We start from the raw sequence: 16,406 nt of genomic DNA, 5'->3' as shown, positions 1-16,406 counted from the left end.
TTACCAGAGAAGAATACATTGGTGTCATCAGCGTATAGAACTATGTCGGGTGTGAGTGACGTAGCATAAGGGATCACGTGGGCACAGCTGCATGCCGCGTCGGCTGCTTCGAAACGAGGGGAGCCAGCTGAGAACTAAAGTTTTAACAATGCAATGAAAGCATCCTTGGCGGCACTTTAATGTGGTTAATTCGCAGCTCGCTACATGACACAAAACGAGACATAAAAAAGAATTCAGAAAGAAATATCGAATCGTTCCGAAGGGCTATCGCATCATCAGGCGGACATGATTCCCACGGGAAGTCGCAATGTTCAGGTAGCTATAACTAAAAAAAAAAGATTCAGTAATTAGCTTTTTAGCTGTTCACTTTGTTAGGTGCTGAAATTCTGACATTGAGCAGCTGTGAAGTCACGCCCGCTTAGCGGAATGCCTATATAGGATTAGCACCAATATAGACATCTGCGTTTCCAACATGTGGCGCGAAATATATTATCGTTCCTCTTGACAGTTTTCACAAGACCATCCCTGTAAGAGTTTCGGAACGATAATAAGTGCAACGCCAACGCATAATTTAGCACATTTCGGGGGCGGATATATCTCATAGAGTGATGCTATAGTCACAGGATGTCTGCTAGGCAAATAGGGCGTCAATGCGCCTCGGTTTGAATTTAACACTTTCAACAAGTAAATAACTTTAAAATTTTATGAGAGCATCACTTTAATTAGCTACAGGGTCATTTCAGTTTCTAGTGCAAGTAATATCCGCTTCTTCATGCATGTTCTCCGCTTGAACGGACCGAAGTGCGTTATCCTTGACAGGCAATCTTTAAAAAAAAATCCGTCACGACAACAAAAAAGAACTCGCCAATCCGGCGAAAGCGAATGTCCAGCGAAGCTGTTGAATATCGCCACTACGGCTGCGAGGGGGGTGTGCAATGCTTTATGCCGTTAGAGTAATGGTAGTAGTGCTATTTTAGAGTAGTCGTAGGAATGGGAGTAATGGTAATTTTGACAGCACGCCGCCGCCTATAGCGGTGATGCAACAACATTGAAATCAGTTGCTAGGCTGGTCATTTTATGTACCAAAGGCTAGGGACGTCACTCCCAACGTCGCAAGCTGCCGTCTCCGCGGCAGCTTGCGCAACAGTAGTCTTTACCGGAAAACGTACGCGGGGAGAGCTACGTGCTTGGCGTTGCTATCACGAGCGCCTTATCATAAATTATGTGGTTCGGATGCTTGTTTTGAGCTTGTTCTTTATTAAAACGTACGCTGTTCTGTATGTTGTATGCGTGATTCCAAAGAACGTATGCACTGTTCGCTTCCACTTTGCTGAGTACTTGTAGCATCTGCCTTACGGGGGTATGAGCCATTGCATTTTTTACTGGCTCATACGGGGGTATGAGCCATTGCTTACGGAGGTATGAGCCATTGATGATGGCAGTTTTCGACATGCTGTTCTGTATGTTGTATGCGTGATTCCAAAGAATGTATGCGCTGTTCGCTTCCACTTTGCTGAGTGCTTGTAGCCACTGTCTATAGACCTTTTCACAAACCAACTTTTGACAGCGCCATTGGCCGACACGAGCGACGTCTAGCGTCGCCGCCATTTTGGACTGTGCGCCTTGCGAGAGCAGGCCGGCCGCACTTCGGTTGTGTGATCTTCTCCGTGCATTATTTCGATTGTTTTCTTCCGCTTCGCTTGTCTTGTGCCGCTTGACTGGTTACATGTTTCACGTGCTCGCGTGAGCGCTCAGTGTAGTGTGCCATGGCACCAGCAAGCCCAGCCAGTGGATGTGGTGTTTCTTCGTCGGTAGCGGCGGCAGCCGCGTCTGCTTCGTCGAGACTTGGCGTGCTAATCAGCGGTATATTTCATTGTTATTGCTGGGCACATGTGACCGTATCGTCGATTGAATCTGATCACCATTACGTTTCGCGATTGAGGGTTGCCTCATTTAGCGAAAGCAGGCGCGTACGTAGCTGTCGGGCAATGCTTAGAACCAGGCGCCGGCGGCCCGACGACGCGTGTCAGTGGTTGGTAGATATGCGGTGGTTACTCCATACGCTTCCGAGGCAACTGAACAGCTCAATCATGCAAAATTTATTGGATCTGGTGCGGTGCAGGGTGCTTATAACCAAATGTCAAAGCATAAAGCGTGGCGATCGAGCAGCGCGGTACCTGCAGCGAACCGACGCGCGGCAGTGATCACAGATGCCAGCGCGACTGATACAGCCCAGGTGCTAGATTTTTATTTTTAGTATTTATTTATTTATACATACTGTCAATCCCAATAGGGATTATAACAGGACTTGTTATAAAGATATATTTGTTTACCTATTTTTTACGTTTGTTTACCTGGAATGGCTTTTCTTTCGAATGTCTGAATTTGGAAGAAGCTTCGCTCACGGCGAACCTTAACGTAGATCGTGCGCGAAGTTTGTATTGAAGATACCGCGTACGGCAAGTATTGTTCGTGTGCGCTATCTCTGAAGCGAATTCAGCCAATAATATTGCAGCGTTAGGGCCATCTCTGCTCTTTCTATTGTTTCCCTTACACCGTCTCACTGTGCTATGTTCATAATAATGTCGAGTCTTAACAATTGTCGAATAAATACATATGCATATGACTGTAAACCACTACTGACCGTGAGTGAAAAGCGCTTAGTGGTCAGGGAAGCAGTCTCTGCACGCACGTAAGTATTTCACTTGATCGACTGTGCGAATTTTTTTTCGTTACTGTTATTCTTGCAAGCATGATGCTATTGTCCGCGTACCCATGTGAATACCGTTTTTTTTTTTTTTTACGTTCTTACTTGCGCGCGCTCATTTAGCGCATCTCTACGCCACGCACAGTTAGCGCATTACGGTTCCCGAACTCTAACACTGGCGCTAGGCCGCATTGATGAGGTTGACACGTTCGTTTTTGCATTCTCTTGCTGCCCAAGCACATAGACAACGCTCAAAGATGGGTGAGCTCGATGCAGCACCACACTGTTGAAGTTAATTACCTTTATGGGCAGGGCCGCGTAGGGTGCGTGTGAACGCAGAGACAATGTTTTGGTGGACACAGGGTCTGCATACATCTTCCATAGGACACGATTTTTCCAGATCGTTGCGAAGTGTATTTACCGACTAGTTCTCTCGCAGAGTGCTCCAATTTGTCTTATACCGGTGTCACACGGCCACTTTTGACAGCGATCGAGACCGATCTGGATCGGAATGTTCGACCGCGATTGGCTCCCTTCCGCAGATTGAGCAAAGAATCCAATCGCGACCAAGAAATTCGACCCGTATCGGGCTCGATCACGATCAAAGTGCGCCGTGTGACCCCCGTATTAGGCGCTGGAATGAAGTCGTGTTTGAAAGAATAATAAATGTAGCCTCTGCCACTAATACGAGAAAATATTGCATCGAAGACCTGACAATTATCGCAACCTGTTGGGAAATGTGCCGAAAAGAGTTTACCAAAATGCGTTATTTTACTGATGTGCATGTGCATTGGTTCACATTAGACTGAAATGCCAAGTCCTCAGGTGATGCAGGAAACCAGCGAAGCGTGAACATACGAAACATCGAAGGAAAGCTACCACTCCGCAATGCAAGCGCAAGGCAAGCTCACAGTCCAGACCGAACAGGCAACACTGACACATACTCTCCACGCCAGACCGTCGGGAGCGCCCTCGTGAAAACGTCTATACGGGGCTATCAGCCATTGCATTTTTCCGTGCTTACGGGGGTATGAGCCATTGATGATGATAGTTTTTTGTCGACGGACGCGAAAAACATCCCGAGATCTTAGCCATTGACAGCTTCGCTGTAAAGCAAACAAACAAACAAAGAAACTAGACGCGCAAGCGCTATACGTGCACTGGCAGCAAAATGGAAATGTCGCACGATAACATACACGCGCACGCACAACTACTCGTCGAGAATCCGTGCAATGACTGCATCGTGACTACAATGGCTGCTGTTTTATAATGCACAACACAAAAATATTTCAACGCCAAAAAATACGGGCTCGGCGGACTCCATTGCGACGACCGTATATCCAATGGCCGTGCATTCTATTTTGTGAAGATATTTAGGCTAGGTTAGGTTAGGTTGAGTTGAGTTAGGTTAGATACGGCAAGTGTATAGTGCTCTGTGCTCGCAGTTTGCCCAGGACCAGTCGTATATTCCAGTTACCAATCACCCTTGTTTTGAAGGCACTTACACAACTGTCCCTTACCACGACGCGCGGGGGCCCGCGCGCGGTGGTTCGTTTGAGCACCTATACAGCCAAAGTATATATAAGGAGCGCACCGTGTTATCCCTCATACGTACCAAGTCAGAGGCGCGCACCCACCGCGGTATGTACTCCCCGCCCCCATTTAACTAACAAAAGTTCCAGCGCGAGCACTTTGGCAAACGTCTCATGCAGTTCCCTCCTTGAATGAAAAAAGAAAATCAAAAAGAAAGGAAAGACACCTGCTGCTTATCACGCGTGTTTTCGACAGCTCAGTGAGGCGGCTTTCGCCTCCCCACTTTACGAAAGTTCCCGCCCTTTCCGTGCTTCAGCGCCCGCGGCACGACCTGCAAAGTACAGCTTGGAACTCCCCCCCCCCCCCCCCCCCCCCGCTTTCTCTGCAGTTTCAGCGCCCTCTGGTAAACTCTATCAATCACAAAAGTCTGTTTCTATAATAAAGCCAAAAAAGTTGCAGTGGTTTAGCTCGGCTATGCCAGGATATACGTAGCGTTAGCAAAGGTTCAGCTGATTATTCTTAGCTTATTCTTAAGATTATTCTTATGAGTCAAGCTTCTCCGTTCTTCTGCGCTGTTGAGCAGCATTTGCGCTCTCCTTCTCCATGGCTATACCACACTGGCAAACGCCAGTCAGAAGCGAAGCGGCTCCAGCGCAGTGTCAGACGGCGACTGCACAGCGAGCGCGCGCCGGCGCCAGTGCGTCTACCACGGCTACGACGTCACTCCTCTGGAATGCGCAGACCGGCGGCGGTGAGTCGCGCGCGGCGGCGGCGGAGTGCGCGAGAGGTGCCGGCTCCGGTGGCTCCGGTGCGCAAGCCGTGTGACATCACTGATCCTTGCGCATGCGCAGCACGGCTCTTGGTGTGTGTGGTGACTGGAGTACTTCTCCACAACACACCAAATACTGCCCCGCAAAGCAGCAGCCAGACAGTGGCATCGGACGACCCGACGGAATTCTGAAGACCGTCCCCAGACAGCCACACCTCAAAAAAGAGACTAAAACAAAGGTGCTTCGGCACAGGGCGTCTGGAGGAGAAATAGGCGAGAAGAAGAAAACACTGCACCCCGGCCGGGTGTCGGATGACCGCGGGTCTGAGAACGGCAGTTGGAGGAGAGACGCGCTGCACTTCGGATCGGGCGGGCGCTAAGAGGCCCACAAGAACGAAGACGGCCCGCAACTTTGCGCGAGGCCAGGCGCCGTCATCGCCAACTCCGTCGGTCGCTGCCGCCGCCGCCGACAATAATAAGGAGCAACGAGCCGCTACCTACACCGGAGCCACAGCACCAAACTCAACGGATGAACTGACATCGCCGCATCGTGTCGGATGATGGACATGTAACTTGTGAGCCCTCTGCTTAAATCTCATTGTTTGTTTATGCACTATGCCATGTTATGTCACATTAGGTGTTTGATTTTACTTCTGTAAACTGTTTGTTTTGATTTTGCCATATTTCTTGCCTATACTTTGATATATAATTGATTCCCAATATAAGTTTTGATTGTGTATTTGCATATGGTGTCTCGTGTCCGTTCTCTTCGCGTAGCACACCTGCAGGCGTGACACAAAAGTCCCTTACAAAAACTGGCGTCCGCGACAGGACTTGCTCTCCCTAAGATCTTATAGAGCATCACCGTGCGGGTGTGTGGCGGCTGAGAATGGACCTCGAGAAATTATTGCAACTTGGCAAGGAATTAGGCATATCGGGCCCAGACTTAAGGAGCTGGATAGATGAGGAGCGGGCGAGAGAAAGAGACCAGCGTACAGCTGATCGCGCAGCAGCTAAGGAGGCAGAGGAGATATCCAGGGCTCGCTTACAAGAGGAAAAAACAATTCTTGAGCTTAAGCTGAAGTTACAAGAACAGCAGGCAAGGTTAGCTCCCGCGGCTGGCAGTGATCCGTCAGCTAGCACTGTTTCGAGTTCGAGTTCGGCGCAGGGTTACCAAAGCCCGCACAAGCTCATTCCCCCGTTCAACGAGGGAAGAGACGAGTTGGATGCGTATATCCAACGGTTTGAGAGAGTGGCCAACAGCCAAGGGTGGCCAACTGATAAATGGGCGTTATCTCTCAGTTTGTGCTTGACTGGAGAAGCGCTGAGCGCTGTGGGTCGTATGGCGGCAGACGACGTGGTGGACTACGCCAAGCTGAAGCAAACCCTCCTACAGCGTTTTCGATACACTGAGGAAGGGTACAGGGCAAAGTTCCGCAATGCCAGAGCTGAAAACTCCGAAACAGGGAGACAGTTTGCTGGTCGTCTCGCCGGATACTTCGACCACTGGCAGCAAATGGCGAAGACGGAGTGTACCTATGAGGACCTCCGAGACGTAATCATTTCGGAACAGTTTCTTCGGCGATGTCACGAGAAGCTGGCAGTCTTTTTAAAAGAAAGGGGCTGCAGAGGTTTGGACAAGCTCGCGGAGACTGCGGACCATTACCTCGAAGCACAGGGTCTGATCAACCTTGGAAAAGGCAAAGAGGAAAAGGAACCGGGAAGGTTTGCAGCGCAAGCTAGGGTCCCAGATGGGCAAAATGTAAAGGGAAAGGTTCAATGTTTCCTTTGCAATAAGTTAGGGCATAGAGCGGCAGACTGTTGGTCGAAGACAAGACCGCCTAATGCAAAGGGGGCTCCCTGCCCGAAATGCCGTAAGGGTGGCCACAGGGAGGAAGCCTGTCCTTATGACGCGGGTACAGGTGGCCAAGCGTCGTGCACTTTGACCGCTGAGAGCGGCTTAAGGGCTTTAGAGACAAAAGGCTCCTCTCCCAGCGACACTCCAATTGAGACACAAGACGGAAAGGAAACGAAATTGCAAGCGAACAAAATGCCAACGGCCGATGGCGTGCTTGAGGGACGTGCCGTAATAGTATTGCGGGACACTGGATGCAATTCAGTGATAGTGAAGCGCTCACTGGTGCCTGAAGAAAAACTGACTGGAAAGAGTCACGTAATCGCATTACTAGACCGGTCGGTCATGCGTCTCCCTGAGGCTGAAGTAAACATCAGCTCCCCATTTCTCACCGGCAGAGTGACGGTGACGTGCATGGAGAACCCACTTTATGATGTGGTTGTGGGAAATGTCGAGGGCGCACGAGATGCTTCTGCTCCTGACCGTGGGTGGAAGAGGCCGCATGATTCTTTGGATATAGAGAGCAGGCACCAGCGCAGCGAGGCGGCTGGGCGGGACGATCAGCCGAACTCGACGTCGGATGTCAATGTCAAGACAACCAGCAACGAGACCACGGTCGCCGTCGTAACAAGAGCGGCTTCTCGCACCTCAAATCCGTTACCCGTGACGCCAATCAATCACTTACAACTCAGTCCTTCCGATCTGATAGCGGAGCAGAAAGACGATCCTACGCTACAGCGATGCTTCGAAGCAGTCGGTAACAAAGTTACCACCAGATCGGCCGAGACTGAGTTCGTTCTGATGAAGGGTATTCTCTTCAGGAGATATAAGCTGCCATCGAAGAAAGAGATGGAACAGCTCGTTGTGCCAGCCGAACTGCGCGAATTCGTTTTGAAGATGGCGCACGAGGGAATTATGGCTGGTCACCAGGGAACGAAGAGGACGACGGATCGAGTGCTCGAGGAATTTTATTGGCCGGGTGTGCAATCCGACGTCACTCGTTTTGTAAAATCTTGTGACACCTGTCAGAGGACTGTCCCGAAACACTTGGTTGGTCGGGTGCCACTCGGAAGCATGCCGATAGTTGAGACTCCTTTTCAGCGAGTTGCCATAGACATCGTCGGCCCGTTGTCACCAACTTCCGAAAAGGGCAACCGATATGTCCTTACCATGGTTGATTATGCGACCCGTTACCCGGATGCCGTCGCCCTGCCAAGCATTGAGACAGAGAGGGTCGCTGAGGCACTTCTGGAGATGTTCTCTCGCGTGGGGATTCCCCGAGAAATAATCAGTGACCGGGGAACATCGTTCATGTCACGAGTGATGAAGGAACTCAGCCGGTTGCTCTCATTCAAGCAACTCCCGACTACACCTTACCACCCCATGGCTAATGGACTTGTGGAGAGGTTTAACGGGACACTGAAGCAGATGATCCGCCGAATGTGTCAAGAGAGTCCGAAGAATTGGGACCGATATTTGGCCCCATTGCTGTTTGCATACCGTGAGGTACCTCAGAGCAGCTTGGGGTTTGCGCCATTCGACTTGCTCTATGGCCGATATGTTCGAGGACCAATGGCCATTTTAAAAGAACTCTGGACAGGTGATCATAAGGATAGCGAAGCGATGACATCGTACGGATACGTGATGGAATTGCGCCAGCGTCTGGAGGACACCTGCCGAACTGCCGAAGAACAGCTTAAGAAGGCGAAAATGGCACAAAAGGAGTACTACGACAGGAAGGCCAAAACACGCCAGCTGTCTGTAGGGGACAAAGTTCTCCTCCTACTGCCATCTGACGCTAATAAGTTGATACTGACGTGGAAGGGTCCGTTCACGGTTCTCGAAAAGCGTAACGAGGTGGATTACGTCATTGATCTAGGAACACGCACAAGCCTGTTCCATATCAATATGCTAAAGAAATACGAAGAGAGGTCAACAAGAGATGCAGAGTGCAATCAGGCTTCAGTGGCACTCGATGGCGAACCTTTCGAAGAAGAGGATCTCTCTTTCCTGCAGCTTCAGCAGCAAGAAACGTTTAAAGATATCCAAATATCGGAGGAGATGACCGAGGAACAAAAATCGCAAGTCACAGACATTCTGGGGGCCCACCAAGGTGTACTGACGGATGTTCCTGGAAAGACGCACCTCGTACAGTGCAAGCTTCAAGTTACGGCGGAGGCGTCAATTCAGGCCAAGCAATATCCGATACCGTTTGCTATTCAAGAAACTGTGCAAAAAGAAGTACAGCAGATGCTCCGGCAGGGTATAATTGAGCGCTCGGATTCCCCGTACCAGTCGCCTGTGGTAGTCGTCAAGAAAAAGGATGGGGCCATGCGCCTCTGCATTGACTTCCGGCAATTGAACCAAGTTTTGGTTTCCGATAATGAGCCAATCCCCAGGGTGGACATGATGTTCGCAAAATTGGGAAACTGCCGCTATTTTTCAAAATTTGATTTCTCCAAGGGGTACTGGCAGGTGCCAATGGACGAGGAATCAAAACCAATGACAGCGTTTTCTTGTTCTTCCGGACTTTACCAGTTTCGGTTTATGCCCTTCGGCATTAAGACAGCACCAGCCGTCTTCACTAGGCTAATGAGAAAGCTTGTGGAAGGCCTACCGAACATCCATCACTATTTCGATGATGTGCTGATCGCCACGGAAACTTGGGAGGAGCATGTGAATGTACTGCAGTCGTTTCTTGAGCGCGTGGAACGAGCTGGTCTAACGGTGCGGCCAACAAAGAGCCAGGTTGGCTTCACTTCTGTCAATTTCCTTGGGCACATCGTTGGACATGGCCTCCTACAACCGCAAGCCGAGACGTTGGAGAAGATTCAAGCTGCAAAGCTGCCTGAGACGAAGAAAGCCGTGCGGTCATTTCTGGGCCTTACCGGCTATTACCGAGACTTCGTCCCCAACTTCTCAGAAATGGCTCGCCCTTTGACAGAGTTGACCCGAAAGAAGGCACCGAACAAGGTGATATGGGGCAAGAAAGAACAAGAGGCATTCGACCAGCTAAAGCGGATGCTTTCCAGCAGGCCGATTTTGAAGGCCCCTGACTTCACGAAACCATTCGTGCTGCGCACTGATGCCTCTTCTAAAAGCGTAGGGGCTGTCCTCATGCAGCGCCATGACGAAGTTCTCCATCCAGTGGCATATGCAAGTCGCCAACTGCTGCCACGTGAAGAAAACTACTCGACGATTGAACGAGAGGGTCTGGCGCTTGTGTGGGCAGTGAAAAAGTTTCATGTATTCTTGTTCGGCAAATCATTCATTTTGCAATGCGACCACGAGCCTCTTGCCTATATAAACTCCGCGAGACATGTAAACAATCGTGTGCTGCGTTGGAGTTTGACTCTCATGGAATATGAGTTTATTGTGCAATACATAAAGGGTAGCGAAAATGTAGGGGCCGACTATATGAGCCGGGTGTAATCATCGTAGCATCATATTCTTCCCGTGTTTTTATCTTTTATGTGACGTAGTGTATCGGGTAGGGCGCCGTCTCATTGCATGGGGTGGCCATTTCTTGAGGTGAGCGAGAGATTTTGATCTGTACGTGCATGCGTGTCCATGTAAACAGTGAATGTTGTTTTATCCTTGTATTGGACCACCTGTCGTTATGCAAGTGAGCCGAACGATGAACAGGTGCGCTCATGTTTGTGTTTGTGTCAGCGTACGGGTGCCCGAGACAGTGCAATGGTGAAAAGTTGTGCCCCCGGACAACTTTCTTAAGTGGGGGGTGATTGTGGTGACTGGAGTACTTCTCCACAACACACCAAATACTGCCCCGCAAAGCAGCAGCCAGACAGTGGCATCGGACGACCCGACGGAATTCTGAAGACCGTCCCCAGACAGCCACACCTCAAAAAAGAGACTAAAACAAAGGTGCTTCGGCACAGGGCGTCTGGAGGAGAAATAGGCGAGAAGAAGAAAACACTGCACCCCGGCCGGGTGTCGGATGACCGCGGGTCTGAGAACGGCAGTTGGAGGAGAGACGCGCTGCACTTCGGATCGGGCGGGCGCTAAGAGGCCCACAAGAACGAAGACGGCCCGCAACTTTGCGCGAGGCCAGGCGCCGTCATCGCCAACTCCGTCGGTCGCTGCCGCCGCCGACGACAATAATAAGGAGCAACGAGCCGCTACCTACACCGGAGCCACAGCACCAAACTCAACGGATGAACTGACATCGCCGCATCGTGTCGGATGATGGACATGTAACTTGTGAGCCCTCTGCTTAAATCTCATTGTTTGTTCATGCACTATGCCATGTTATGTCACATTAGGTGTTTGATTTTACTTCTGTAAACTGTTTGTTTTGATTTTGCCATATTTCTTGCCTATACTTTGATATATAATTGATTCCCAATATAAGTTTTGATTGTGTATTTGCATATGGTGTCTCGTGTCCGTTCTCTTCGCGTAGCACACCTGCAGGCGTGACACAAAAGTCCCTTACAGTGTGCCGCGCGAAACGGGCTTGGCTAGGCCAGTGTAGCTAACGCTACAAAATTACTGAATTAGTTACAGCACTCTCGCGCGTCGCTGTATCTTGAAAGTCATATGTTCGATGGGGACAGAGTCCGCCGTGCGCTGTGTTTTCGCGGCTTAGTTCGCGTTGATGCGAGTGGCAGCAGCACGCTCGCTGCTGCCGCCGCGCTTCCTCACTCCAGCGTTTGGACAGCGTGTTTCCGCGGTCATCGAGTGAGATGCGTTCATGTTCGCTTGTGCGCGCGTGACACACCATGCTTGTTAATTTAGTCAGTATGCCTATGTTGAGGTTATACGGCCGATAAATCTACTATCCTTACTTTCGTATATAGCTGTCCACTAATTGTCTATCGCAATCGATGCTTCGCCTTTCGGGCGAAACTGCTTCTTTTCCCATCTAAACAAATCCTCCTCGCCAGGTGGAACTGCGGCTGGCGACGGGCGCGTTCGTGCGTCTCGGCTACCGGCCGACGGACGAGTACTGGGCAACGGTGCGCCGGGTGTACGGCGGCACCGTGCACGAGGTGGACTTCGTCGAGGACTCGGAGATGGTGCGCCGACAGATCAACAGCTGGGTTCGCGAACACACCGACCACCAGGTTAAGGAGGTGAGCCTATCATAGGCGATCATCCTCGCAGTCTTGGCTCGAAGGAATTCAACCAAACTGCAGGTCCTGGTCATCACCGTCTTATACTTTCACGCTACAACTCTATACTCATTATACCGGATGTTTATTTTTAAGCAGAACACTTATTTATTTTTTTCAGAAGCATATCTAGTCTCGTGCCGTTTCTGCAGACAGGCTACGTGGCTACAGGCAGACATTTTCAACGATAATTTAGGTGATTAAGTAAATGTGCTCAATAAAACTTACGAACTTTAAGGAACGTGTACTTGCAAATTGAAGCCGAGAAGTAGTTAAGTCATGCCTGCTTATTGTACATCCCAAGACTAGCACCGTTTTAGAGATATATGGGACTTATTTAATGTTCTTTTCTTTTTTATATCTCATAATGAGGCAGAATTCCTACACAGATGTGGCTCAAAACAAGTAGCGGGGGTTCGGACCCCTGGACTTCTCCCCACTGGCGTCCACCGTGGGGCCTCGAACCCACGACCTTAAGACCAAGGATCTCGCGCTCCCCAGACTTCTTGACACAGACCAAACTGATTTTACAGTGCTCTTCGGCGTCCCTTTAGGCTTTTGACGCGGGGAAGGACGTACTGCGCAGCTAGAGCGCGCACACGATGTGTGCTCGTTTACCCAGCGACGTAATGCCGCCACGGTGGTGCCAACGGTTGTGACCGCCTCGCAGATCCTGACCCCCGGCTCGGTGACGTCAGCGACGCGTCTGTGCATCGTGAACGGGGTGCAGTTCCGCGCCGTGTGGACGGACCCGTTCTACGAGACCGAGCTGAGGCGGCACGAGTTCCACGCGACCAACGACGACGAGGAAGGCAGCGAGGTCGAGGTCGAGATGGTGGCGCGCATCGACGAGTACGGCTACATCGTCGACCGGGACCTGTGTTTCACCGCCGTGGAGGTCATACAGAAGGTCGGGGTCACTGCAGTCGCACGTGTATGATGACGATGACGTCATCGCGTGATGACGTCATTTGGCGATATCGTCACGTGACGTTTCCGTTATCACGTAACGTAACGTTTGGCGTGATGATGACATCACGCCACTGCTGGAGTGCTGACGTCAGCACGCGACGTTTGACGTCACCACTTGGTCACATGGGTTTTGGTACCATCGGATGTGAACGCCAGATTTTTCGCTTTAAAGAATGCCCCGTCTTCGTGCGGTACACGAATGTTCTCGTGGAAGGAGCATATAAGCAAGCACTGTATCTTAATGATTAACTAGCCGTCGGCGCTCTGCACCAGCGGCAAAGTAGAACGCGGTCGGACGTAGCAATAGCGCAGCTCTGCGTCCTCTGGTTGCAATAACCGCTATATACAAGATCATGGAGGGAGGGCTGCTCATGTCTACGTCTATACGGTATTCCGTAAATGCTATGCCTGCAATATACGGACTAGTCAAAGCTCACTAGCCTCGCGTCTCAGCACAGGAGAAATTTTCGCGATCGATCCCCTTTGGGCCAGATACGATTACTTTCGCGAGATCTCACGTGACCGATCGGCATGGCACTGGAGACGTCGGCGTCCGTACCGGCAACGGCATTCCAGGCACTGAGCCCAGAACAGCGCGCCTGGCACTGTACCAGGAACGGTGCAGCCAGAGGACGCCGACGCGTATCGTGTCGAGTCACGCAAAATCTCGCGAAAGTGCACGTGATCGTAACTCCGAAAGGTGGTCGGCCGAGAATGCGGCCCCGGCATTACGCGGTATGCCAGCGCACAACCGTCGCAGGTATACAGGTATAGGACAATCTCTTTGATGAGCACTGCGACCTTATGCCAGACTTTTAGCAGCATGTTAAACACTTAAGCACACAAGATAGAAAAGAAAAAAACAATCAGGAATTACATTCGATATAGAGGAAGTGACTGAAAACTCGATAGAATTGAGAAAAACAAAAATCACGTGGCAGACAGACACCGTCATTCCTATAATTTCGAGTACAATAAGTATGATAAAAGAGTGTAATCAAAGTACGACGAAACTACAACAAAATTCTGTCCATCGAAGAAAACAGCGCTAAAAGCACGGGCGAGAAATGTAGAAGACAGGACGAGCGCAGGACAATTCTTGTCCGTGTCTTTAGCGCTGTTGTATTTGATGGATTCATATCAACGAGCTCGCGTTCCAAACCCGTTTCTCTCTTTTTTTTTCAATTCTGTCACTGGTATCTTTCTAAATTGCAACGACGAAAATCTAATGAGCTAAAAGCGCGCCTGGCCACAGACGGTACACTGTAAAATAATTTACACCTCTAAAAGCGAAAAATGATGCATAGTATAACTGGCACCCTAACACCCAATAAGGGTGTTAGGGTTCGAGTTTAGACACATTATATACACCCTTTTTCGCTTTGAAGGGTGTTAGGGTGTGAGTTATAGACACACTTACACCCTTTTTTTTTCGCTTTTAAGGGTGCAAATTATTTCAGAGTGCATACCCGACGGTCGTCTCCGGATTGCAGGGCGACAAGACCTCGCTGGTGATCGTGATGCCGCACCAGCGCCACGACTTCCACGTGCTCGAGGAGCGCCAGAACCTGGACAAGCTGCTGGACCTGCCGAACCGCATGACGCGCACGCCGGACGTGGAGTTATGCCTGCCCAGGCTCAAGCTGGACATGGGCATGCGCCTCGAGTCCATACTGTACTACATGGGGCTGGCCGACCTCTTCAGCGAGGTATAGACATGCACTCTACAGATGCATGTGGATGAAACAAAGATGCATGATGACGATGATGGTGATGACTTGGCGTTTTGTGACACAAGAAGGCCCAGATATGGCCAAAGAGCGCAAAGCTATAGAGGTATAATGAGTTGCTTTTTTTGCCGCAAATTAAGACACACACACAAAAGGAAGAAAGATAGACGACGGCACGGGCGGTTATGGTCCTCCCTTTGTCCTTCTGCAAACACCAACTAAGCCAACAAACAGTTCTGTTGAAGTATAATGAGTTGCCAATGGAGTGATGATTCACCAAGGTTACGATGTAACGTGGCTGTAAAGAGGCCTAAAAGCAGTCGTTGTAAAGTGCGTAAATATTTTTATATGTATACTAAAACTATGGCGATGACTACTGAGGTGAGCTATGAACATGTGCGTTAAGAAAGGATGATATACTAAGTTGTGTCATTGGTAATAGCTTGCACAATGCACTACATGCCTTTAACGCGTACCTCCATGCCATTGAGCACGAGGGCCTGGATGAACACGGCGCAACGCGATTAAATGCGAAGACTGTAGGACCATGTCGCGGTAACATTTAGTGCCCTCCACGGCCGCGCTCAGCGAACGCTCTTCTGTAAAAGGAAATTGACGGGCACGACCGCAACGTGCGGTTGCCGCACTCGCAAGTACGTTGCAATGAAGACGATGAATGTGTGTATACGTTGCGATATAAGCCTTTATAACGCCTTCATAACGAAATGTTCGGAACCTCCGGAATAATTCGTTATACAGGTCCCTTCGTTGTATAGAGGTCGCGCGCCGCACAGCTCACAATAGAACCGGGACAGAATTATTCCTTCTTTATTCAGTTCATTTCGTTGACGTATAGAGGCGTTTGTTGATAGGAGCACTCGACTGTAAACGACTGAAGTTGCGCGATCAGACAGGGAGAGAAATGTGTACAGAGCGATTGGGAAAGCCCGCGATCGAGTGCGCGTCGATTAAAACCTAGCGGGAACCAAGCACATAGGGCCGAGTCCGCCGAGCAGAGTCACGTGTTGGGCCGACTTTGTGAGAGAAAAAAAAGAACGATGGGGATGCCTTGCGAGGGCTGGCTGCGTGACGTCGTCCTTAATCCTGGTTTACTTTCTTCCTCTGTGTATATACGGAATGCTCATTGGGTTCGGAACATTAATAGATAACGCGATGCAGCTGGTCCGGTTCACGAAAAATGCACCGGCCGTGGTTGATTCTAAACGGATCATATCCGGCGTTACCATGAACATTGCGAGGTGTAGAGCCTCTCGCGTGTCTTCGTTGGATCCAAAATAACCGGCACCTATTCTTCCGGGCACCAATACGCGGCACTAAAACCTTCTCTTACTTTCATTTTATAATCTTTGGTACAAATCTTGGCCGCCTAATTTACGGGTGACACATTTTCATGTCAGAGGTGACTCGGTGTACGCAGGAAGCCTATAAGAGGCTTCACGTGCCGATAGGGAGAAAATGCAGGAGCGTTCGTGCACTTAACTTGAAGTGCATGTCTAAGAAATAATTTTTAAAATATAATAATAAAAATGTGTGGTGAAAATCAATCCGTGTTGGCGGCGCTTACATAGCCAGTCTTTCATATCCAACGTGTTGCCTCAGAACGTCAAGCTCAATCGACCGGAGGGATCTTGCATCTTTATAGAGTGTCCCAGATATAGCGTTAGCCAAGCTGTTCGTCATAAAA

The 16,406-nt window shown here is 50.0% G+C and overlaps 1 protein-coding gene across 1 annotated transcript in view; it reads left to right on the top strand.

The window, feature by feature from the left end:
- Nucleotides 1-16,406, top strand: part of LOC125947109 (leukocyte elastase inhibitor A-like) — a 41,195-nt gene that overhangs the window by 4,372 nt on the left and 20,417 nt on the right. The window contains exons 2-4 of the mRNA XM_049671463.1: nucleotides 11,772-11,960; nucleotides 12,670-12,909; nucleotides 14,465-14,680. Coding sequence (XP_049527420.1) covers nucleotides 11,772-11,960; nucleotides 12,670-12,909; nucleotides 14,465-14,680 — 645 coding nt within the window. The remainder of the gene's footprint in view (nucleotides 1-11,771; nucleotides 11,961-12,669; nucleotides 12,910-14,464; nucleotides 14,681-16,406) is intronic.

The sequence above is a fragment of the Dermacentor silvarum genome, chromosome 7, assembly GCF_013339745.2.
Source record: "Dermacentor silvarum isolate Dsil-2018 chromosome 7, BIME_Dsil_1.4, whole genome shotgun sequence".
In the NCBI taxonomy this organism is placed as follows: Eukaryota; Metazoa; Arthropoda; class Arachnida; order Ixodida; family Ixodidae; genus Dermacentor; species Dermacentor silvarum.
This window is presented reverse-complemented; position numbering and strand designations above follow the sequence as displayed.